The sequence below is a fragment of the Sinohyriopsis cumingii genome, chromosome 12 (genome assembly GCF_028554795.1).
Source record: "Sinohyriopsis cumingii isolate HCF-2022 chromosome 12, ASM2855479v2, whole genome shotgun sequence".
Classification (NCBI taxonomy): domain Eukaryota; kingdom Metazoa; phylum Mollusca; class Bivalvia; order Unionida; family Unionidae; genus Sinohyriopsis; species Sinohyriopsis cumingii.
The window spans coordinates 31,384,561-31,412,518 of record NC_142972.1 but is presented as its reverse complement, the minus strand read 5'-3'; the positions used below and the strand labels follow the sequence as shown (position 1 = coordinate 31,412,518).

The 27,958-nt window shown below is 34.5% G+C and overlaps 1 protein-coding gene across 1 annotated transcript in view; it reads left to right on the top strand.

Moving 5' to 3' along the window:
• Window positions 1-27,958, top strand: part of LOC149786196 (glutamate carboxypeptidase 2-like) — a 158,837-nt gene that overhangs the window by 93,829 nt on the left and 37,050 nt on the right. The window contains exons 12-17 of the mRNA XM_089976552.1: window positions 166-251; window positions 1,519-1,638; window positions 14,135-14,217; window positions 21,275-21,406; window positions 25,132-25,220; window positions 26,342-26,435. Coding sequence (XP_089832678.1) covers window positions 166-251; window positions 1,519-1,638; window positions 14,135-14,217; window positions 21,275-21,406; window positions 25,132-25,220; window positions 26,342-26,435 — 604 coding nt within the window. The remainder of the gene's footprint in view (window positions 1-165; window positions 252-1,518; window positions 1,639-14,134; window positions 14,218-21,274; window positions 21,407-25,131; window positions 25,221-26,341; window positions 26,436-27,958) is intronic.

The window sequence follows — 27,958 nt, the reverse complement described above, 5'->3', positions numbered from 1 at the left end:
GCTGGCATCATGTCATTGTAATATATTTTCATGTATATTTGTGTCGGGTTTTAACCACAATCGCTTTTTAGAACCATTACATAATTCAAGATCTGAACCATATTCAGTACCATTGAGATGACAAGGTTTCTTGAATAGTTTACCTTGGTGTCATTTATATTTCAGGAAGGTGAAATTGACAGTGAACAATTACCTAAAGGTTGTGACGGTAGAAAATGTTATTGGAATTATAACTGGGAAGGTTGAACCTGGTAATTCAGAATAATTTATCATTGTATTGTTTAATAATATATTTTCAACATATTCCAGAGTAAAAATTTCACCACAACAATGGATTTATAACATAAGCTTTCTATAATTTTATATGTTTGATACAGGGAATGATTGTCAAATATTTCATCTTGAAAAGAGTTGAAGCATACAATATACATACATCATAAACACAACATAACCACCACCAGCAACAACAATAAGAAGACCAACTGAATGTAATATTAAGACTAACATCTGGACATAGACATACTTGTTGTTTGTTCTAATGTCTATGCAAAGACATACATGATGCTTGTTATTATGTCTATACACAGACATACTTGTTGCTTGTTCTAACGTCTATACACAGACGTACCTAACATCTATACACAGACATACTTGATGCTTGTTCTAGCATCTTTGCACAGACATATTTGATGCTTGTTATAATGTCTATACATAGACATACTTGCTGCTTGTTATAATGTCTATACACAGACATACATGATGACTGTTCTAATGTCTATACACATACATACTTGATGATTGTTCTAATGTCTATGCAAAGACATGATGCTTGTTATAATGTCTGTACACAGACTTACTTGATGTTTGTTATAATGTCTATACATATACATACTTGATGCTTGTTATAATGCCTACACACAGACATACTTAATGCTTGTTATAATGTCTATACACAGACATACTTGATGCTTGTTCTAATGTTTATACACAGACATACTTGATGCTTGTTATAATGTCTATACACAGACATACTTGATGCTTGTTATAATGTCTATACACAGACATAATGCTTGCTATACACACTTGATGCTTGTTCTACTGTCTATACACAGACATACTTGATGCTTGTACTACTGTCTGTACACAGACATACTTGATGCATGTTATTATGTCTATACTCAGACATACTTGATGCTTGTTATAATGTCTATACATAGACATGGTTGATACTTGTTCTAATGTCTTGATGAAATACGTGATATTTATATATAGAGAGAGAGAAATAGAGAGAGGTGCTTGTTAAATATTCGCATTTTAGAGAATAAGTTTCATGAAAGAAAACAATTTGCAGCTTATTGTTCTTTGCATTTATAGGTGAAGTAGTAACTTGGATAATAAATAGTTTTGGTGATGATTTTTCACCTTAAAACAAGATCTTTTATCAAATATTAACCTTTTTATCCCCTTCAATGATTAAATTGATATAAGTAGAGTAAAATTATTTTTATTGATTTCCAGATAGGTATGTGTTGCTAGGCAATCATCATGATGCATGGGTGTTTGGAGCAATAGATCCACTCTCAGGGACTGCAGCTCTCACAGAAATTACTCGTGTAATGGGAAAAATGAAACAATCAGGCAAGTTTGATATCTGTTGATATCTATTGAATGATATATACCATGATATGGTTTCAGTATCCACATCATATATGATATGTAACATTCAAGGTAACTCACAGTATTAAAGCTCTTCCCACACTGCATCATTAACTGTCATTATAATGGTAGATTTATATTTGACTGTATACGTGTTTGCAAGTTGAAAATAATTCTTTAAATATCAAAACAAATATTACAACTTGTATAAATAGAACACACACACACACACACAAAAGTGTTTTTATGTCACTATCTGTATTTTGATTGACTGAATCATTTGAATGTACCCCATCAATATCGATATTTGCTACTAATGTGCTGGCTTGGCCACAGCATGCCTTACTGAAAATTGCACATTGTGGTACTTTGATAAAAAGTTTTTGAACTTAACTATATCCATGTCACCGAGACACAGAGTCTGATGTATGTTCCTCAGTATGTATGCATCAACAAGACAAGACAACCAAACAATTATATATATTATGTCTATGTTTTTATGTCTACCTTGAGAAAATATTTGATCTGGATTTTTTGTATGTCAAGCATAATATCATCCTAAACCAACAGATTGCTGACATCCCTGTTAAGATTATCAACTGATGGAGCATCATTGATATCAATGGTAAATTTGATGACATCAACATCAAGCGACACTGCGCTTTCATTGAAATCCTTTAGAACATCATAGATTCATTGGTCATCTACAGATGTTGCCCCTAAATAAAGCTTGTCTCACTTAAGCCATCTCATTATCAGGTTAAATAGCAATTGAGTCTTACCAGATCCACTATGATCTATGATAATTGCCCAGATAGTGTTTGGTATGATACTTAACTGGCTCTTGCTTTCATGTTGCTGAGGAGTCAGTCATGTTCATGTTATAGAAATAAGATAAAATATACGAGTTTATATTGTGTTCAATGCAGAAAATTCACTGATACCAGAAAAAATATAATAACTAAGAGGAATAGCAAGTGTACAATGATAGGCAAGTGCGTGGAATGTTTTTTGCCCATCCACATGTAAATGGTCGTGAGACATCTGGACTTAAGTCCGGGGGGGGGGTGATATCGCTGCTGCCCTGGGGAAATTGCCAGGGACTCCATGGGCTAAGTATTCTGGCAAGAAACATCTCCTGGGATATAATTATTGTAGTCCTGGAACCCAACTTGATGTCAGACTCGACGAGAAAAATGAACCATGAACCTAGAGAATATCCAGTAAATGCAGTTGATCAAGTGTGCCATGTTCATGATGTCACTGTAAGAATAAAGATCTGCAACAATGACATATTGCAGATGTGAAATTGATTCACATGCAGAAATCAATAAAAAAATAAAACTCGGCGAGAATCTCTGGCCAACTGGTTAATAAGATCTGCGATGAAAGGTAAAATAGTGTTAGGGGCTGGCAATTAATTGCTGATAATTTAAATAATGGAATCTATTTATTATAGCCCAAGAGGATACTGGAGGGGTAGAGTAAGCAGCTATTAATAATTATGGGTTAATGGAGGGGTAGAGTAAGCAGCTATTAATAATTATGGGTTAATGGAGGGGTAGAGCAGTTATTAGTAATTATAGGATACTGGAGGGATAGAGCGGCTATTAGTAATTATGGGTTACTTCATTTGTATGGGAAAATATGAGCTTGTTTTTCAGATGGATATACTGCACTCCCAAGGTCATGCAGTATATCCATCCAATAAACAAGTTCATATTTTCCCATATAAATGCAGTAACCTATCTATTATATGCTCATTATCTTATTCTACCTAAGGCTTAATTATATAAATGAAATTAAACTACAAGAAACAATTATGTAACTGACTTTATGCTGTATTCCAAACTAAATATACAATCTCAGATTCATCAGTACACAACAACAACATTCTTAATGCGCACATAATGCCCAGATAAATTTGAACTTAGTCACATGCTAGACATCACTTTTGAAAGAAAATGTCATATTGTTCTACTTAAATTTGAAATTTGGAGTCATTGTGAATGAATGTGCACTGCAACAATTTTTCCATTTGGTCTGGAATGAATAGATTTTGGTATTTTTGTCAATTCAACTAAATTTCACAATTATAGACTGGATTTATTTGTGTCAGTTCTACATGAAGTAACATCTGATTTATGCAGTGAGGGAACAGGATTTTAACTTATCTGCAAGTGTGTTTCTGTTCTGTCATTTAATGTTAGGAATCGTATGGGAAAAAATATGAACTCTTTCAATTGTAATTATCAAAAAGATGCTATGGAATATAATGTTCACTTCATTTTGAGTGCAGTAAGGAGGATGTTATTGCACTTGTACTGTAGTCAAAATTATGATACAATTTCAAAATGAGTTATCAAGCTTTAGAACCCATGACATGGCTCATGTAATTTGGATTTGTAGAACTAAGAAAGTACATTTTGAGGAAATTCAGGATGTAAAACTGTAAGTATATTTTTTGCCATTCTTGTTACCAGTTAAATAAGACACATTTATACCTTGTCATTTGCATGTTATTTGTAGGGACATAGCAATTTTATGACCTGTCTGGTATCTATTGCTAGCCTAAATCCGAAACATTGTAACAAAAATTTTACCACAGAATATTGCAAAACAGCTGGTATGTGGCAGTCCACAAAACATCTGCTTAAATTCATTGGGAAACAAATTTAATCAACCAAAACATAAAGCATCTACTATAAGAATGTACATGATTTGTTTACAAAGTAGTTCCTAGTACACTGTTGGGCACACCTGTCATGCACATGAGTGCAGTGTGAAGGTGTGCAATATCGTACAATATTGCACATTTCTGACAATGTAAAGTTAATGGAGAGAAAAATGAACATATAATAAACTCGCTGATGCAGGAGGAGGTACACATGTTGTTACTTCAGATTGGTTATCGAGACAAGCAATATGGCAAATTTATCTATGATCACCTGGAAAGGCTCACTATGGATGGTTTGATGTCAACACTCCCAATGAAGTTCATCAGGCAGATATTTTGTTTTTGCCACATACATGTACCACTATTAAAACTGGTATAAGTCATGCAAACACATACAAATATGTATTAACTGTCATCGATGTGACAAGTAGATACAAAGAATCAGAGCTGCTATCAACTGAAACAGCAACTTAAGTTGCATCTGCATTTGAAAGAATTTATCAGCGAGGACCCTTGTGGTGGCCACATTGATCCTGGCAACAAATTTCTTGGTGCAGTAACGTTATTGATGAAGCAACGTAACGTCAAAATCAGATGAGGATACACCACAATTCATCATGGTCAGGCAGTTGTTGAGCAATTTAATTGAACACTTGCTGAGTGGTTATTTGGATATCATTATGCTCAAGAAATTTCCACCAACACAAGATCTTGCAAATGGGTTGCAAGACTACTGCGTGTAATAGCTGCGATAATCATTGAAGTTACGCATGAAATTTCTATTCAACCCATCCATGCAATTGCGAAGAAATGCTTGCAAATCAAGTGACCAACCCTTTCTTAAGACAACCATTACTCGGTAACATGACTGTCAGGTATGTATATGAACCTGATGAACTTAAAGGTGGTAAAAAATTACCAACTCTTGTTTAGAGTGTGACTACACATAAAATTTACAGCATGGTAAGATCTACAGGCAGGCCAGAAATCTACAGATTAGACTCAATGGCTCCTCAGCATGGATTTTTCTGTGAACAATTATGAGTAATTCCTAATAATAAACAATTACCACCAGACCGGATTCATTAGCAAAACAAAGCACCAGCTCCTCAATGTCGATTACACTCAAGACAGGTCAGCATCAATTTTTACATGTGGCTGAGACTACTATTCTATCCATGGTACTGATACAACATTACTTTGTTATAGCTAGCACAGTGATTGTTTTGTTGTTGTTTCAGTGTCTTTATAAATTTAATATCATGATCATACTCACGCTTATTTTATTTTTTTGTCATTAAATATTTTCTTTACTATTTTAAAGTTGATTTCCTCAGTTTGATCCTTGTCCATCGATAAGACATCCATAGAGCAGTTATCTATGATAACCCTCTGTAGTTCATTCTTCTGACTCAAGACAACGCTAGATAAACTAAATTTGACCATTTGATGCAATTTTCGATGATCCAAATCACAGTATCATCAATTGTTAAACCTTGTAATGAATGAATAGTTATAGCATATCATAGAGTCCATTGAGGTTTATCCATTGTCAACCTGCTATCAACAACATTGACAGGTACAAAAACAATATCATTAAGAACGAGCTTTTATTTCTCTGACGATCCCAGAATTTCAGCTAGGATGTTTTGCATATGAGTATCTGCTGGGTGATAAAACAATCATATAGGAAGATCTGAAAATTCCTCTCGATGAAATGCAAATAATCAGCGTTGAAGACAGTCCTGAAATATTTTCCTAGAAGCAACTATGAGATCACTAGGATGCCATAAGTTATAAAAGTGATCAATCAGCGTTTCTGGAATTACAGTGCACATTATCTCACATTGAGTCTTATCTGGCTGCAGTTTAATTAACTTTTTAACTCTTTCAGCAATTCATCAACAGTTCCGTGATCACTGAGTATTTCTTCTTAGACGTCTAAATATTTGCGTAACCATCAATGTGGCGATTCACTGACAAATGTTGGTGGTTGACCATGATCACCACATATAATAATTGAAGTATTTTTTGTCAGTAACCAATCAAGAAATATTTTTAACACATCTTTGGATACTGTGTGTATCTCATCCCATATAATAATCCTAGAGATATATTTTTCACCCATTTGGTCAGGTGTCCATGTGTCACTGTGAAACCAAAAGAAACTATAATAAGAAAGAAATTTTACACCTCGTTGCCTCATCTCCCTGGCAAGTCTATGTGTTGGTGTTAGTACCGCCATGTCCATGTTGCTAAACAAATTTATTGCTTGTGTTGTTTTACCAGAACCATCAGGTCCATTAGGATAAAGTTTTAAATCTAGATATAGGATGGTATACCAATGGCACTGATGATGATTATGACGTTTGATTTTTTTATAATAATCTTCACCAGGTTTAACGTCTGTGGATTCAGAATAATCAAGTATCATTTCATTTTTTACTCGCCAGTGTCCCAAGGGCACTAGCGCCCTGGGTGCTTCTTTTATAATTATATCACATTCATCTAGCAATCCTATATTTTCTTTAATGATATAAAATGAATCTGTGGTGACTCTAACAGCATCCTTAGGAAATCTAGTAATCATTGATAGCAGTTTTATGGAAACATTGATGATCATAACATGTGGTGGAAAAATACAGTGCTTTAAAATGGTATCATGATAATAAAAAAAATGATTTCCATAAATATCTGATAAAAGACGCCAAAGACTATCTTGCTAGATTTTCTAAGTAATCTTTATGCGAACTGTGTAATTCACATATTTATTTAGTAATATTAAATTATAATTTAGACAAATAATATATACTATACAAATGGAGCAAGAATTTAGATCTCATCCTGTCATTAAGAATTATGAAGTATCATGTGCTGGTGTGATTAGAAATTGTCAAGCAAAAAGTCCGGTCGGTTTTGTTACTAATACCGGTTATCTTATGTTCACTGCTGAGAAAAAAATTATCTCTTTATAATTTATGTTCTGGCACATGCTCATTTTTCATGTCATTTATTTCCCTTTTAGTAGCCTTGGAAAAGACATCTTCTGTACCTAACGCACACACATTACATATGTGCGATGCCGAGCATTTTGTGGATTGTGTGTTTGTCCTGCACAGATTTATTTATGAATGTTTTTAATGGCCTGATCGAAGATGGTTTTGTAATTGATGATATTGATGAGATAAAAATAATAATTATTTGACAGATCTTCAAGCTATTACTCTGTACATGGAAAAACTGGAAAATTAAATAAGCGTTCTAAGTTTATTAGCTCTGTAAATCTAGAGAAAGATGATAAACTAGTATTTTCATCAATAAATGCAACTGGATCACCCATAATCTGTATATAGCCATGCTGAGTAAAATTCCAAGCTTTTAATTTTGGTTTAGACATATCCTTGACAATATTTTTGACATCCTGAATTTCAACCTGTGTTTTATTGGTAGAATTAATAGCCTCTTTAATAATTTGTTTTGGCATTGCTCTGATGAAATTATAAGCCTCCATCTCACCTTGGAATTGTCAATAAATCTTATGGGGGAATGTTGAGATGTTCATTCTCCTGATGATACCCAAAACAGCAACAACTGCAACAACTAATGATTCTCGTATTAAAACGCACTTTTGAATTTAATGATTACATTACTTATTGTGCAACTGGGCACAAGTTCTTTTCCTCACTAGTGCACAGATGTGGGAATATTGAATTTGTGCTTGTGGGATTACTTTTTATCTTTGACTGACTGATATATAGTCCTCCATATGCCATACTGCCAACCACCCAGCCCAGCTGTCAAGACAGTCTATGTACGGCTTTAGTGGTTATGCATTTGTCATATCAGTCAGTCAAACAAGACAGAATGGACTGCCAAAAGACCACATGTTCTGACCATACAAAAATTGATGACATTTACACACAGCTGGTATGCCCTGTTCAGTTCTCAACATCTATATGGTTCATGGTGAACCAGCATCACTCTTTTAGTCCTCACACTCAGTCAAACCAGTAATGCAAACAAGGTATTCCACAATCCAACCACCACTGATACAACAGGGAAAATGATCAGGCATGCTGATGATAAATTGTCGTCATTACCATCTAGAATGTTGTACCTCTTGACAGGAGGAGCAAAATACCACCGCCATGGAATTTAGCTTCAAAGCAACCTTAAAAAGAATTTTCATTGGTCAGAATGCCCATGTCACCCCCCCCCCATATCTTTAACTTTGCAGCCTCTGTGAATGTAGATGACTACAGTCTATCATTCTGAATCATGCCAAAATCTTCAGACCCAACAAAATGATTAGTATCACAGAATTGTTTTCTGGGAATAGGTTATCTTCTGGTATGGCTAAACATGTGGATTGCCAGCTAAATGAAAGATTGGCAAGTCACTGACAGTTGGCAGATGCCTGGGCAAGGAGAAACCTTGCTATATCATTCCACTGCCTGCTGACTGAAAACTTTTAGCAGCATAAAACGGGGAAAGTTCTGGTATTGTTCGGTGCCTCTCATTTTAGCCTCAACCTAAACCCTTGGGCCTTTGGCAAAACGCTGAACTGCAACATCCTAATATCATGCAGCGATCAGGCCCCTTGCAGGAATTAACATTAAGCCGAAGGTTTTCATGGTGGGACTCTCTGGTCCCATATGGGAATGGCAATGTTAAGGATGGGACCAGAAATACATGTGCATGTAACCTATAGACCTAAGCATATTTTGAAAATGCTGGACCACTATGACCCAGTATGGGGATTATAAAATTAAAATGTTCTGATTTATTTTAACACTCTATTGAATACCCCACTTTTTTAGTCCTATCGAGCACCCACACATACGATCCAACACGGAGAATGTAGTGACAATCACTGAACTATCTACTATCCATCACCACAGATTATGCCATCAACACACACTGTGTATTGAACAATATTTTACAATATCCATTCTGACTTGTATAGTGACCAATACCATACGCTGTTCAACAAACCATGTAAAGTGTCCAATACCCAGTTGTTTATTATCCAACACCCAGCATCATCATGTGTTATAAACCAAACCATGTTATAAGCAACCAGGTGAGTTAGCTGAAGAAAAGGATGCATGTACCCCAAACAAATTGCAGGGGGCGTGTTGGTAATAAATGCAGGCAGTATATTATAATAATGAGGACTTTGTATAGCGCCTAATCTTTAGAAGCTCTCAGCTCTAAGATAGGAAACATTATTAGGTCTTTAAGTTTGTTCTTGCAGTCGAAATAAGTGAGTTTGAGAGCTCTCTTGAATGTGATCACTGTGTCTTTGTGTCTAAGTTCAGTGGGCAATTCATTCCACGTTGCTGGGCCATGGTATACAAAAGAACGCTGTCCATTTGACTTTTTTTTCATAGTGGGAATAATGAGTATATGATTGTCAGAAGAGGAGCGTAAGTATCTTGCTGGTGTGTACACATGGGTGAGGTCAGATAGGTATGTTGGACCAGAGTCCAACAGTGAAACGTATCACAGAGAACAAATTTTATGTTTGATTCTGGAATGAATGGATAGCCAGTGTAGGGTACAAAGCAGTGGAGAGGTGTGTTCTGATCATGGTACTCTAAGTATGATCCGAGCAGCTGTGTTTTGAACTTTTTGAAGTTTCTGGAGCAGATATTAAGATGAACCAGACAGAATTGAGTTACAATAGTCCAGTCTTGAAAGTACTAATGAACACACAAGTGTTTTAGTGGCATCAACTGAAAGATATTTGCGAACTGAGCTGATGCGTCTTAGCTCAAGATATGCAGCCTATCAAAATACTTGCTTCATCGGCACAGTTACCATCTTAAATCGATGCATATCAAATGAGAAACTCACCTGTCGTGAAAACAGAGAAGGCATATATATATATATATATAATAGTTTACTTTATTTAAAGAACCATGAATTGGTACATATACGTGAATACTGTTTATATATACATGTCTAATGTATAGCATGCATATAATAATAGACCATCAACACCATGTACTCAGACCATCAACACCATGTACTCACCCGCAAAACTCATTATATACAGTGAATCCACAATTCAAGTGATTGCCACAAGTCATATTGGTCTGAATTCAGTGGAAAAACAGCACAATCCTGTAACAAATGACGAAGCACATTTACTTTTCAGTATGTACCAAGTTGGTAAAAGTTAGTTTGCATTTTAAGCCACTGTTGGTAGCATTTATAAGCATAAACTTTTTCCCTGCAAAAAGGAAACTTTCACAGCACAGTAATAACATGTTCCAGTCATGTTGGAAAATGCAAAAATCCATTCAATTACTTTTATTTAAGTTTGGTACTGACATCCTCAGAAGAAAAGTTCTTTGTTTTTATTGAAGATTATAGTCTGCTTTCTTTGATGAAGGGTGCATGCATTACTGAAGTCACAGCTAAAGGATAGCTTTGGAGAACCAAACAAATGCACATTTCATATTGTGAGGGCAACATCAAATAATTTTAATGCATGATTGAGAATGATTTTTTTTCCATTTGCTGAGTACATTTTCATACCAATCGGTGCTTCAAAGGTAATCTGTTTCCTTTGAAATTTCAGCAAACTATTTTATCTGGGTACATTTTTAAAAAGGAATTGGCCATGGTCTATTCTAGTTACTGTTCCTCCCTGCCTATTGAATAAACCAATAAGTAAGATGTGTTTTGGTTTTGTTTTACATTTGTGATAGCAGTGTGATACTGCCTTCCATGCATACAACAGAAATTTAACAAAGGGGTGTTCTGAAGGATTTAATTCTGACTAAAAAGAAGAGGAATTTTACTTACCATCCACATACAAATGTCAGTCTTTGTAAACATATTAAGTTCAAAACACAGCTTCTTGGATCATCCTTAGAGTACTACAATCAGAGCACACCTTCTGCTGCTCTGTACCCTACACTGGCTATTTATTCAAGATATAATCAAAATTTGTTCTCTGTGCTATGTTTTACTGACAGACTCAAATCCAACATACCTATCCGACCTCACCCATGTGTACACACCAGCAAGATACTTACGCTCCTCTTCTGACAATCATATACTCAATATTCCCACTATGAAAACAAAGTCATATGGACAACTTTCTTTTGCATACCAGGGCCCAGCAATGTGGGACGAATTGCCCACTGAACTTAGACACAAAGACATCGTGATCCAATTTAAGAATGCTCTTAAAACTCACCTATTTCAACTGCAAAAACAAACTTAAAGACCAAATAATGTTTCCTACCTTAAATATTTTCAGCTTGTTTTTATGTTTTCTAATTTCATGGTGGTTTTTTTGTGTAATCATATCATTATATATGATTTTTATGTTATAGGTGTTGTCTAATGTTGTAAAGCGCTTAGAGCTTCTAAAGATTAGGCGCTATACAAAGTCCTCATTATTATTATTATTATTAATTATTAATTACTAGCGAGTGGCTGAAAATCTGATGAAAGATAGATTGCAAGATAATGCCTTGACCGGTTGATCTCCATTACCAGAAATGTTAACAACAAAAAAGAGGATATCTCACAACATACAGTACTCATGCTAGATGTCAAAATAAGCGGATTATGATATAACGATGCACTGTTTAGAGTGTTTGTCAATATGGACTAAGAATTTGTTTATGTAACAATAGATAAATTTCAGTTCATTTTATATCCAGTTTGTGGCTTCATTTCATGGGGCATCTGAATTTCTCCACTCCAAACCAATGGTTGTATATACAAGTTTAAATAGCCAACAATGTCGCCAATAAAAAAAATCGCCAGATAGTATATTTTGCCGCCAATAAGGTAAAAGAAAATCCAAGTTTGCGACATTGGTGAAGCCTTACACGATCCCGGAATAAACTTTTTACATGTTATTTTTCATACTTTTAACAAGAAAAATTACTATATTGTGTACGATAAAAATACATATAAAATTTCAGTAGTAGTCATGCCACAACTTTATAATTTTGTATTTATTCATAGGCGATCTCTTCCCCAAAATGATAATAAACTTTTTACATTTTTTCTTACTTTTTAGAAAGAATTTGTTTTCATGTATGAGAAAAATACATGTACACATATGAAATTTTGGGAGTCACACCATGACTGTGTTATATCTGAATTCGTGTTATAACAGAGCGTGCTATAGTGGGGTTACACTGAAGGTGTGTGTGTGTGTGTGTGTATGTATGTATATATATATATGTGTGTGTATATATATATATGTGTGTGTATATATATATATGTGTGTGTATATATATATATAGAGAGAGAGAGAGAGAGAGCATTGCCTATATCTTTTTTGGGTCATTAAATCTGCATATATTTTACTTATGTTGCAAAATCATTTAATCAATGGAAACAATTTATAATAACAAAAGAATTTAAGCGACTAAATGTAATACTACAAAGCGTTTAAATGTAATACTACAAAGCGTTTAAATGTAATACTACAAAGCGTTTAAATGTAATACTACAATTCCAAAACGGTCAGTTACTACTGAAGAGACTGAAAAAAATCCGGAATATTTAATAAATACTAAATTGACAAAAAGTGCTATTCAGATTCCTAGATTATCATGGACGTTATCCTAGACTAAAAAGAATCTGGAAAAAATGTTTTAAAAATTGCCTAGATTAAAAGTAGTACTAAATATCACAATCTCTTACTGACATATACGGGGACTAAATTTTGTGTCCATGGTTTGTGGGGGGGGGGGTGTTTTTATAAATGTGTGAGACTTGAAGTAGTAATATAGTTTCCAGAACATAGGGAATTTAATGGAGATCAAAAAGAAATCCCACAAGATATACAAATATAAAAAGAATTTTGGAAAATTGAAAAACTTATCAAAATTCTATTTCTTTGTCAGTAAAAAACATAAACAAACTATTCATAATTTAGCAAGCACTCATTATATGGTTTTACAAAACTGTGAATGAGATGTAGAAACAAACTAAACATTTCACGCCATTTTGAGTCACTAACACCATTCCCATACTCGTCATCAAAAAGTGTTCATTGACCGACACCGGTTGCTTTATATCCAGCATCAAACATTTACTATCCATAATCACATATTTTCTATACAACATGGCATATTGTAAAAGTGTGTTTATGTATCTTATTATCCTTACAAAATCAAGACAAAGTTACACATATCTTTTTGGTCAAAAGGAATCAGAATTAAATATTAAACCCCATCACAGAGGGGCCCCGAGTGGCTGAGTGGTCTAAAGCACTCTCCGTTACAGATCACTGCCATCTCACCTCTGTCTGCATGGGTTCGAGTCTCGGATTTGGCTAATGTGGGTATGTGAGAAAGCTTGCCAGTAGCTTCTCATGGGTCAGTGGTTCTTTCCGGGGTTTTCCTGGGTTCTTCCTCCACCATTAATACTGGCTGCCATGTATAGCCTATTGTGTGCTGAAAAATGGTATTAAACCCTGCAACAACAACAACAACAAACCCCATCACAAAGTCATTAGATATATTGTTTTAAGAGAAGAGCGTATTACTGTTTTGTTCTTCATTGGCAATGTTTGTACATTTGCACTATTTTAATGATCAAGTTTCATTTATTTATTGTTAATAGGAGAAACTGAAGTATGCTCACATACACATTCTTATTTGTATATAAAACTTGCTAACTATCCTAAATCATTTCAGTCTCAATTTTTGTACATATTTGCTCATTTTGAGTGAAATTGATTCAATCTGAATTTTTTTTACTGAATTTAACTCCTAAAATTATAATTTCATCTAATTTTATCATTTTAAACTACTATAGATATTCGACCTAGAAGAACAGTTGTTTTCTGTACTTGGGGTGGAGAGGAGGTTGGATTGATTGGATCAACAGAATGGGTTGAGGTTAGTTATCATCAGTCATTTGTTTAAGTCTCTGTCTCTTAGTGTCTGTACGTTTGGCACATTTTGTGTTGTACCTGTCCTGTTAAGTGCAACTTTTGTTTCATTTAAATCTGGAATCATCCATGTATCAGTAGATAGAAGCCATGTATTCACCCTTCATATAGTTAGAAAACACTCATATTATCATGCAAATGCCTCTCAATACACGTCTTTTTAAAAAGGGTTTTGTGCCTCAGAAGAAACCATGATTGAGGTAATATATCTGGGTCTATGAAAACTCTGCTGAATGACAAACTGTCGGATTCAACATTTTGCCCATATTCAAACTCACCAGTATGACACATTGCTGAATGATATGCTCGTCCTTTATTTGGCGACAAAGTGTTATGCACCATTTATTTTCCTTACTCTTTTGTATATTTCAGCATATTATATGGTGTTCATATTGTGTGAAGGTTATTTGTCAAATGTTTTATCATGGAAGGGCTTCTTCTTTAAAATTGTTACCCAATCATAATACTTTAGGAGAACTGCTACTACCTCGCAAGTCTAGCCATCCCTAATACTGCTTTCAGCTAAAAAGAGCTAAAGTTGTCTACCGACCTATGTGGCAGATGGGCATAGTGATCTCCCCTTATATGTAAGAATTAACGGCAAAGTCTAAGAACCTCTCAATCACTACTTCCGTGAGTGCCAACAAATATGTTCTTGTCATGCGAGGCCTCGCAAAAGCCAGAAACTACATGGAAAATATACCATTACTAGTTGGAGGAGCCTTTTTCTTAAAAAGAATATTATATCTATATTTCCAAATTTTTCTCTTCTTATGCCAACAAAGTTCTGCTTTTACAATTTCCTAACACTTTGTCATCATCACACAATTAGGTACTTGCACAAGTAGCATAGGTGACTTCACATTCAGTTTGGGCTGTAATTATTTTGTACATGCAAGTCTCAAGCGCTTATAAAAACAGGTACATATCAGTGAGTTTCTATTCCCTGACATTCGTAGCATCCAGGTGCCATCTCAATCATTTTACTTGTACAGGCAGTGCAAGAGAATCAGCATGTCATCCTCACTGCACTTCTCAGATGGGAGAAGTTGTGGATCAAATACCTCATAAATCTTGCATTGGAAACTCCTTGGAAAATTCAGACTTTTCCTCATCTACTCAAACAACAATGACAGCTGTTGTTTCATTCCTGCCCAGAGCTATTGAACCTACATGTCTGAATCATTTTAAACAGTCCCTCAGAATTAAACAGTTCTTGCAATCAGTCATGGAGAGATTCGTTCAGGCATAAAGGCACTCCACTCTGAAGCATACAAAGGCAGACTGCACATTTTCCCACAGTGGTGCACAAACGGACATATCCTTTCCACAGAAAGCCATTTTCCTCCTCTGGCTCTCCACAGAAAGTCAGCATAAAGTATGATAAAAGGTTACCACTCTATGATCACCAACACTTCTTGTCATCACAGAAGAGAAGATATCGGAGAAAACAGGAACTACTCCGACCTACTTGCTAACTTTGAGTATTCATGGCTGAAACATTAACCCTATGCCCAAGTGGAACCTATCTTGAGAACTTACTTGGCTGAATGAGACACCTTTTGAACCAATTTCAAGGGCATCTTTGATGCACCTTTCATGCATGACTTGCTTCCTCAAGGTGGTAGCTACTGCAGGCAGAATTAGCAAACTACACACCCTGCCAGCAGACCAGAATTACATGCAGTTCTGACAAGATGGGTCAGTGTTACTCATGACAGCATCCTGTTTCATTGCCAAGAACTGTCTTCCCTCCACCAGTAACCAGTCTTTCACCATGAAACATCTGTCTTGTCTGGACACATCAGCTGAAGGCCATCTACAAAATCCATTTGGCCTTTGAAGTGGTGCCTTAATATAAAAGAGCTGTTGCATCAAGGAAGATCACACCTCTTTTTACCTTGCAAGACCAGACAGGAGGATATATCAACACAACTGACTGTCTTGTCCTGGATTAAGTGGGTTATTCATTTGGCATGTAGAGAAATAACCTCAGCTCACATGAACTTATTATGCATTTTGGCTCACGTGGTGCGAGCAGTTGCCACCAACCTAGCATCAGACCAGCATTGTTTGCTTATCGACATCATTCAGGCTGAATGATGTAGATCGGAGTCCACATTCTCTAGCTTTTATCTCATAGATCTGTCATCCCAAATGGCCAGTTTCTATCTGGTTGGACTTATATCCGTTGCTGTATCAATCAGCCTTCCAGGTCAATCGAGAGCTTTTTATGACGTGGCTTCACGACTTCAGCTGGATTAGCGGGGAATTTCTTTTTCCCTGTTTGAAGCCACAACCCGACAGATAGAGCCCCCTCCAGTTGGGTTACATAGAAGCTAACATACCTTGGGGGACTGGAAACATTATCCCTGGGTTGAGCGGATGTATCTTCCTCCCCATCTTACCTTTTCTCCTGTGGTATTAGTTTTGAATAACGTATTTAGAGAAGTAACCAAATTTACCTAGACAAAATAAATTTCAACGAGAATACTTATCCTATCTTTATACACATACACTCTTGCAGCCTCCCCGCAGTTACATTGATAGAAAGCATGTCTTCCGCTCCAGTAGTAACTGACTTTTCCACTAATTCTTATACCTAAGTGGAGACCACTCTGAACGACTGTTAAATAGGTCAGCAGACAACTTTTAGCTCTCATTAACTAAAAGTAGTATCTGGCAGGGCTGTATTTGCGATGTAGTTCTCCCAAGGTATTATGATTGGGCAAGAAGCAAATGCATGGTTATGAACACTGTTAGTTGAATCATGCTTGTATTATGGTATATGTAGGAATAGAACTTCATTGTGGTCTTACTGATAACAGATAGAACTATGACCCTCTGCTGTCATGAACATAGAAAAACGCAGTACTCTAAGTGCATTGTGGGGTTTCATGGGAACCTGGGTTTAGATTCCAGAATGTCCAGTCCGTTTTTCAGTATTTCTTATGGTCATTAAAAGTGCACTGGTAGTATGAATGGACACAATGGTGCTGTGGTATAATGTTGACATGTGATGTGTGTGCTTTACACAATGACACGCAAAAGATTCCGTGAGACGGAATGTTGCTGTGATAAGAAATGAATATGTTTCTTCTAACAGAAAAGTTCTATGGTAAGTGTGCAGCAAAAGTCTAAATCCGTGACAACATATCAGATCAAGCAGATTAGATTTGCAATCTGATCCAATCGTAATTGACTCAATTTTATATCTGCACAATGTATTTCTAAGAATGTTTATCAATTCCCATGTATAGATTAGAGGTCAGACAAGAGTTTGTCCAACAATGTTGGTCTCCTAGACAGATTTTACCATTAATATGTACAATTTAAATAAGTCATTCATTTTCATGAATATGTAACACATTAAAAAATAATGTAGGCTATCAGTCACCATGACCATGTTAAGGCATATTTTAAATGAGCAGCTAGTGATTTCAGCTTTCTCTTTTAAATCTGACACGTCACATAATTCCCACATAATTGATCCAAGTAGCTGCTGTAATGAGGCAATATATAAACATGCATGTGCAGTGAAAACATGCATGCTTCGTACATTTGGGTGGATATATGTTTGGGAAGTTTCCGACATTTCAAAAGGATAAATAAGAAAACCTTCATTAAAATTGGAACTATAATCCAGCTATTTTATATCAATTGTTTCTGCTATTCAGCAAATTGTAATATATTTTTCTAAGAATATTTCTTTGTATTTCAATCAAAAATGTAAATAAAAAAGTATACTTGAATATTTCTTTATTTTCATTGTGTAATAAAATTAGTTCATAAAAGTAATTTCTCCAGGGATGATCTCTTTGTTTAAAAATATTTGTTTATAAACTTTCATGGATGTTGAGGGCTGTTCCAGTAAAACAAATATCCCCCCCCCCCGATGGCACTTTAAAAAAAACTTCTGTAGGAGGTTGTGTTTCAAACTATTTTGATTCTGACAGTGGAAGGTTGGTTAGGAAAATCACTTCTGTTGTGGGTTGTGTTACCAAAATGAGAAATCGCTGGTGGGTTTGTCAGAAAAAAAAACCCGAATATATATTTAAAATCACACCTGACCCCCTCCTAGTGGCCTAACATGAATAAAAACATTGGGTCAGAAAACGATGCCAGTACATGTTAGTGCACATAATTTGTACGAATTTGCATACTTTTAAAGTAGTTTATTAAACTTTAAACTTTAAAAGTGCATTTCACGAAGTAATTCATATTGCCAGTAGTGGTCTCACAGCACTTGATGCGACATCCAGATAGCTGGATACTTTGGTTCGACATGAATGGCTGTTAAACTAGATTTGATTGGTTCAATGGGCCCTGGAACAAGCATTTTGCAGTAGTTTTAACCTTATTTTCATCATGGCAATTTTACAAATGCATGTTTCTTATAAGGGCCACACAATAAACCGAAATGGCTGAATCACAACAGGGTTTGTCTTCAGACGACGCTTTCAGTCAGCAGATACTGGCTGGTGATAGCTATGATGACAATGAATTTCATGCATATCGGTCTGTTGGACATTGGGAAAATGTCACTGGAAATACCAGTGTGTGATTTTGAGCCCAAAATTGATGTTGAATGCGAGTCCAATGTACAAGTTGGATGGACAATATACCGGTTATATTTATTCAAGATACCAAATCAATTTTAACCTTCTGGTTATATCTGTTCTGGTCTGTTTCTGTTCATTGTGGTGATTATGTCCACTGAATCAGTATGGTTGGAAAAAAAATTGGCAGATTATGATTACCGGTATACACTGTACTTCTGCCTGAGAGATGCGAATAATTTTATTTCTTGGTTTGTTGATTCTGCTTTTTGCTCAGTTCAAATGCATCATTGAAAAACATTGATGCATTCTCATACTTTGTTACAAATATTTATTACAGATGCATATCATCAGATATTGGTGAATATAGCTTGATTAGTTATAATGGTTCTAGTTGGAACAATGGACTTTGTTAGAGAAACTTTAAGTGAGCTAAAATGTAAACTTTTTGGCAGTGTGTGAGGCAGGATTGCTTAAGACTTCTCCATCTCATATGCTCACCATGAAAAATCCATTTGTACAAACTGATGATGAATTTTTGGTAACTGTCAGAAAGGCATAATTGACGATATTCCAAGGTCTGCAAAAACTAATTGTGTCAAAATTTATAAACTGATACAGCTGTGGCAAAAATGATGGTCCCCAGGACTAGTATCTTTGCTGCTGTTGCCACAGTTGATTAGCTGGTTGATTTAGTTTGGTTTGGTTTTTTTTTTTGAGGGGGTAACAATATATTAGGTGGAGGAAGAACCCTGAAAAAACCACCAACCCAAATTGGTTGATCTCTGACAAAAACTCACTCTGTGAGATGTGCAAGTGATGTAAAAGCAAGCACCTTATTACCCTTGGGAATATGGAGCCTCTATTGCTTTGATGTTTATCTCCAACAGCCGAAGCCATTTAGACATGAGATCTTGGGTTTCGGTAGATTATGGCCTTTACATCATTTTCAGATGAAGAGAATCTATATATGGCAGCCAGTTTTACTGCTGAAGAAAATCCAAGACTTCTGAGACACCAAACACCACTTATGTAGAACCACTGACCTTCCACAAGTAACTGGCAACATACTAATTTACACAGTGGAGGCAAGTAATTACATGACAGGCATCTTGTACCACTCGGCCATGGAAGCCCATCATATCTGTATCACAAGACAAGCATCTTATACCACACTGCCATGAAAGCCCCTCAGGCCATAGGTATTAGTCTCATATAAAAGACTAGAAGTGGGAGATAGAACCTGCAGAATATTACTGCTAGGCCATCAGTGATAATGATGATGCTGTTGACAATACAGTTAACTGCAATGACGTTGATTTTATGAGTACTCTGGGAAGAATGATTCCTTGACTTTCATCCATATTTTAAAATCTAATTAATGATATAAAAATGTTTGACTTTTTTTTAACAACTTTATATTAGTTTTGCAACAAGCATAAAAATGAGACATCGGTAACTGAAATATATGTTCTTACAAGAAATGATATAGTGTAAAAGTATACAGAAATAATGCAACATCACTTCCACATGCATTAATGGGTTTTTTTCTGACAAATCATGTATTATAAGTTTACCAAAACATTTATTGAAAAAAATAATAACAAGGAAACATAGCATCTGACCACACATTTAAAGCAATACAAGATTCAACTATTATTCTAATCAAAAGCAGCATACCTGAGAACAAAGAAAAATATCAAAACATAGTGATCACTTTAGTAAACACACAGTTTAGTAAGGATACAAATTCATGATTTCTGTATTAGAATAGAAATCCCTATTATAAAATATGTATTCATGGATGTTAAATTAGTAGGTATTAAGGGACTGATCAATGACATCTACAAATAATAAACCACCATGAAAATCTGTGATTTCACAGTATTAGAGACATACATGGCTGACAGACAAAAAAACAAAAGAACAAAAGATTGATTATAATGAATGAATACAAATAAAAATATGCAGTAGATTATATGACCAGTATAAGAATTCACTAGATTACCTCCAGCCAGTTGTCATTTAAATCGCTTCTGTCCCCAACCCAATATTAAAATTGCTTCTACTGCCCACTAACCCATAGTCAGAAATTGTGTTAAAAAATATGAATCTGTAAGGGGCAGTGTTTTTCGATTAAAACATATCTAATGGTGGATCATAATTTTTTTAAATTGCTTTTGTTGTGGGTTGGTTGAATTTGAAAGTGCCTTACCCCCGGGGTAATGTTTTACTGGAACAGCCCTGATTACAATTGTTCACTGATATTATCCCATTCAAAACATCCATAAAAGAGTTGGAAAAATGAGAAAGGGGGAAATATTGAGGAAGAAGATTTGCTTGATGTGTCTGTCTGAGTACTGTATCATAATAAGTGGAGGAGTAAGGGTGGATTGCTGTGAGAGTACTGCTAAATAATAAGCATGATGTATATTCCATACTTAGGAATACATGAAGGTGTTGTATGAAAGAGCTGTTGCCTATTTAAACGTGGACTGGGCCGTGGAGTCCATAAATAATCTGCTGGCTGGTGTGAGTCCGCTTCTTCAGGATCCACTTTATCAAGCTGCCAAAATTGTAAGTAGAAATATTCCTAAACAGAAGTGTTACGCATCTATATTGAATTCTTTAATTAGCTACGAAGTTAGAATGATACTGAGTTTTGGGGCAGTAGTATCAAGGTCAATCAGTTTAAAAGAGGATCCCGTGAAATACAGCAATGTATGGAAAATCTCCCTGAAATAAGGATCAGATTCCCTGAAGGACGTTCTCGATGTATCACATGTTTACGGATAATAGGTCTCTTTTACATGGCTCTATCACAGTAATGCTTCTCAAGGGAGTCACACAAGTGTTTTGTGATAAAAGATGGTCCACCAGCTTTCATTTTCTGCTGACCTTGTGTATTATCTGCCCACTTATTTTAACTAGCTATTGCTGCATTTTGTAATATTGTGAGTTATTGTTAGTAACATTTGCATCCACACAAAACCACAAATTAATGTAAAAACCTGCTACCAAGTCATGTATCTCTTTTTAGAAGTAATATTTTGTTGATTAATTTTTGCAGTCATAAAATTCATAGTTTCACCATATGAATTAAACATGACGGTGTCACAATTGTTGCAAAGTTGACAGTTTTACAAAATGTGGGGATTCATGCCATAAGATCAAAGCAAAACATGCACTAAATTGTACTGTCTATTAGCCACAAATGAGTGTAATTTATTTTTATCATGTGTTTAGTTAAGTTAAATTCTCCAATACTTGCACATCAAAATATTGGATAATTTATGCCCATGGATTTTCCTTATTAATCTGTAAGTGAGCTACATATAAAAGTACATCCTTGACAAACCTAACACCTATCACTCAAATCTCAGCATCACTTACAAATTTAGCATGGCATAAATAATCAGCAACACCCAGATATTTAGCATCAGCTGAAGTGAAGCATCACTTGAATACTCGACATATCTTGAGTAATCAGTGTTACTTAAATAACATCACTTGAATACTCAGCATCCATCAAATACTCAGCATCACTCGAATACTCCACATTACGCAAATACATCAATTGAATAGTCATCATCAATTCAATTCTCATCACGTGAATAGTCATCATATTTTGAGTAATCAGCATTCCTTGAATACTCGGCATCACTCAGATATTCAGCATTACTCTAATAATCATATTGCATAATTGCTTAGCATCATTGAAATACATTGAAATGAGTATCAGCATTGACACGCAAATTGTCAACATACTCAAATACACAGTATCACTCAAGTACTTTGCATCACTCGAATGGTCAGCATCATTTGAATGCTCACCAATCATGTGAATACACAGCTTAACTTACAAAATCAGCATAACTTGAATATTCATTATCACTCAAATACTGAACATTACTAAGGTACTCAGCATCACTTGAATATTGTGTTATGTATATTTAATTTGCATTGTGTTGGCATTTATCCATGATTATTGTGTTGTGTATATTTAATTTGCATTGTGTTGGTTTTTATCCATGATTGTTGTGTTATGTATATTTAATTTGCATCGTGTTGGCTTTTATCCATGATTATTGTGTTATGTATATTTAATATGCATTGTGTTGGCTTTTACCCATGATTATATGCTACGTATATTGAATTTGTATTGTGTAAATGATTTTTGTCCATAATTGAGGATAGGAGTTAGTCCTACAGACTAAAATCTTTTAATTTTGTAAATAACATATTACATAGCTAATATATGTTTATGATTTAAGATAATATTTTAAGATACATTATTACTTGGAGGTATTCAGGTTTACAGATGCTGAGTTCAAGGTCCAGATTCTTTAGAAATTAAGAATATTCTAAAAGCAAGGTGTTGACAAATTTTATGAAAAAATGACCATCATCCTGCTTCTGTTATTGTGTTTTGTGTTTTATATAACTGTTGTTTACTTCAGAATTACTCATACCATATCTTAACATCAGTCTTAGTGTTCAGTTGTGATGATTTAATTTATTTTTTTTAAATTATTAATTGGAATTACAAAGTGGGCATTAAGAACAAAACCACTGTTTCAGAATAATTGTGAGTTAATTCTAGGATGTTTAATATCATGGTGATACATCAAGACTGTTAGCACATCAACACCATTCCAGGTTATTGGTACATCAGCACTTTCAAGATCAAAATTCATTCGGAATACTCTATACGTAACTTGAAGCATCAGCATTACAGGAATACTCCGCATCACTTCTATAATCAAGATCACTTGGACAAGCAGCATTATCAAATACTCAGAATCACTTGAATACTCAGCATCACTCCAATACTCAGCATCACTCCAATGATCAGCATCAATTAAATGACCGATTCAATCTCAGTATGAAGAAATCTCTTGCATGCAACTTTTATGTTCTACTTAGACATGTAGGGACCACACTCTAACATGGTCTCATGAGATCTTAACCATATAAGAATCTGGCAAAATTCTTTATTTCTCTCTGTTACTGATGCAAGTGATACGTTAAACTTTTGTAGAAGTGAAATTACTATACATTGCTCCCATCTCAAACTTTTTCTGTACATAGTTTTTTGCAATAATTCAAGGAATCAAGCTACTGAAGCCTTAATGTAAATGATATAAGACAGATGCCAATACAGCTGTTTCTCAAGGAACCAGTACAGATGTCAATATAAACTTGAAACATAACATCTACTCATTATTACAATGACGTAAAAAAATATTTTAATATCAACCATCCATGAAATAACTTTTCAAACTTATCAGGCTTTGAAAGAAGATAGTATTTGTATTATTATTATATATATATATATATATATATATATATATATATATATATATATATATATATATATATATATATATATATATATATATATATATATATATATTGTACTTACCATTGCCCAAAGTCAAGTTTGTTGTGTACATAACTAGTAGCATTTACTTTGTAAACAACCTAATACATAGCTAATATTCTTTTATGAGCATGGATTATATATTCAGATCATTATTAGTAGCCATGAACATGATTTTGGGGTCTGGGTCTAAGACATCAGATTTCCAGTTGTAAACTTGCAGAATTTTGAATATTTCAGATAGGAGACTGACTTTCGTCTTGACTCTAATATTGTGTCTTAGTTTTGTTCTAAAAAATTTTTGCCTGAAAAATTACTCATTTTTTGCATTAACATTTGAGGAAGAATCAGTTTTATTGTTGTGTTCACATTTTCATTTGGATGGGGTAATTTATTCAAATTATTATTCACTGGAATTACAGTGTTCAATAATATTTTGGATTGGAACATTAATTAAGAAGTATAGTGAATTCAGCAAATGACATACATGTATATGGATTACATTATTGTGATAAATAAAAAGACTGTTAACACATCGACACAGTCCAGGCCATTGTCACATTAGCACGTTCCAGACTGCAGGCACAGCAACACATTTAATATAGTATTTAGAACACTAATGGAATTCAGTTGTAACTTCATACATTTTGACTTGTGATAGAACTTTTAGTACTATTTGTGATTTAATTAAGTTCTGTAAATTCTTTTTAAATTTTCACTTTCTTTTCTAGCAAAAAATTTATTTGTTGAATTTTGCAAGACGTGTTGGTTTTTGCACTTTTCTGATACTTAGTTTAAGACCAAAGAGTCTTAGCATGTCAGATACTCATATCATGGAGATGTCTCATAAGCCACATGCATTATGTAGTGCAGTGAGACCAAGTAATACTGTGGGTTTTATTTAATTATCCCATTAAAGGTTCCGAATCCTGATTCAGCATCACCCTATAAGACCTTGTATGACATATGGAACAAGACAAGTCCAGGTGATGGAACCGGGGAACCAAGGTAAATATTACACTTTGATCACCTTTGGAATTCAAATGCTAGCATCAGTCTTTAATGCATACTTATAAATGATTTGATATATCATCAGTATTCATATCCAGTCAAACTTAATGAGAATAATCGTGTTCCTTAATAATGTGAAAGTCCATCGTGAAGATACAACAGGGCATCTGCTAGAAATTAACATTCCCATGCAGTGTATCTTCCAGTAGAAAAACAGAGTCAAAGACCCATGCGATTCACACAGCTTTTGCCTGTAGTCTTTAACCTATTTGTTAATAGACTTTTGATAACTTGCATTCCTACTTTATAACATTGAGTAAGAAACATCATCTATATTGCATTCATTGAGACCTGATTTGACTGCAGCATGTTTGAAACAGTGTCATAGTAGTATAGAACTTATAATATAAGGTATAAATGAAATGGCAGCTTATTATAACTAGTACAAATGAGCCATTAAGAAAAATAAGATGAAATATGGAATATGCTATAAAAGCAATAAAACAAAGAAAATTAATATGGCAGACATGAGAGCACCAGATACATAAATGCTTATACTGAGTGGTTTTACAGTAAGTGTACTGTACTTCCAAAAATAATCTACTTTCATATTCTTTGATATCTGTGTACATTTTGTCTCCTTCTTCTTCTCCTTCCCTTTCTCTTTTTCTTCCACTTCTTCTGTTGTGCATGTGTCTTTTTTGTCTTGATGATGATGCTAATGACTTATGACCACTACTACTACAACCACTGCTACTACTACTACTACTTCTGCAGTGTAATATTGCTACATTACTGCACTATAAATACTATTGATTTGGGCCGTTTTGGGGATGTGCATTCCTAAAAGCAAACAAAACCTCATACGTAGAGTATCTCACGATGGTTAATTGGTTCCAGTGAGCCAAGAGCTAATATAAGGAAATATAAATTAGGTGGCAATGACAAAGTGAAATTTCTGACCAATTTTACTCAGTCCATGATCATAACCGTGCAATAATGGTATATTCAAGGACTTAATAAAAAGTACCACTCCTGTACTACTTCTACAACTACTACTGTTGATTTTATTATTATTGTTATTACAATTATTATTATTATTATTATTATTTTTACAGCATTTATTATTCCCTTGGATCAGGAAGTGATATGGCTACTTTCTACCAAAGAGCTGGAGTACCCAGTGTTGACATGTATTATACTTTTGATCATGTAAGTCTATTACAATAAAACATCGCAATATTTAAGTGCCATAGCATTTTTGCAGTGCAAGTATAAGATTTTACACAATGAAACATAATCAAAGTAACCCTCTTGCATTGAAAAATAATCTTGTTATGACATTACATGTTTGCAAAGTCAGTATAACTCTTTCATTGTGCATAAGGTGGTGTAATAAGCCCTCAGTTTCCGTCTAGTATTGTCATGATCAATTTTATATGGAAGTCAGTCATTAGTTTAAACATGGTTCATAACATGAAACATGCATTCCTTCTTGTATGCATTATTAATTTAATAACATTTAATCTCAGCTTGTAGTCAAACCAACGTTGAGATAAAAGTGTTTTGGAGATAACTACAAGATAATTGAAAGTAGCAAGACATTTAGATATCATCATCTTTTTAATTTTAATGTATTTTGCAAAAAGACAATCCTAAGCCATCTAACATTTAAAGACAGATGACAAAAGTAATTTGGAGTTTGCATGAGCACAGAGCAGAAGTGACGTGAATATGGGATCAGGCCTCGTGTTCTGGAACCTTGTTAAGCAATATATTCATACTCAAGCTCAGGACATAAATCAGGCCACATAGTCGTGAAGCTTTCTGAACAAATCGGGACAAAGAGTCCAAAAGCTGTCTGAACAAATCGGGACAAAGAGTTCAAAAGCTGTTTGAACAAATGAGGACAAATAGTCACGAAGCTGTTTTAGCAACTCAGGTCCCATAGTGGCAAAGTGGTCAGAACAAATTAGACCATATAGTCACAAAAATATATGAACAAATAAGGTCACATAGTCACAAAACTGTATGAAAAAATCAGGCCTCATAAGGTTAAAAATGTCTTAGAAAAATAGCTGAACTCAGACTCAAAATGCAGACATTAAATACCAAACTATGGGTCAATCAGTGTCGCTAACATTTGGCATGCATAGAGCCAAAACAAAAAATAAAATAATTCAGAAATATGCTTGATTCATACATCACTCAGAACGAAGTTAAAGAAGATTAAAAGTTTGGAACATTTGAGCATGACTTCAAGTTTTGTGAGCAGACATTTTTCTTACTATTGAAATTTAGCATAATTTGAGCAACAAGAAAGTATACGAGTCAATCTTGATTCGTTTGTAAGTTATAGAATATTAAATGTCTGATTGTCAACTTAACTCTAATGCTCAAAAGTGTTTGAGAATACAGAACAAGATTTTTAACGCATAAATAAGTATAGTTTTCTAAATGGTTATGTCGATTGAAATATATTATTAGCAGTATGGTTTATCTCTCAAGATTGCTTTTACTGCAATTTTTATGGTACAGACCTTTTAAAAATGGGAATATAGGCAAAATCGTATATTCAATATGCATGATTATCTTCAAATTTCATGCAGGAGTTTTGATTATACTGAGTGATAGAGTTCATGGTTTAATAAACTTCAGAATTTCAAAACTCATAAATTTGGTTAAAATAAGTTTCTTATTGTTTTCAAAACATAACAGCCTAAATGTTATTTAAA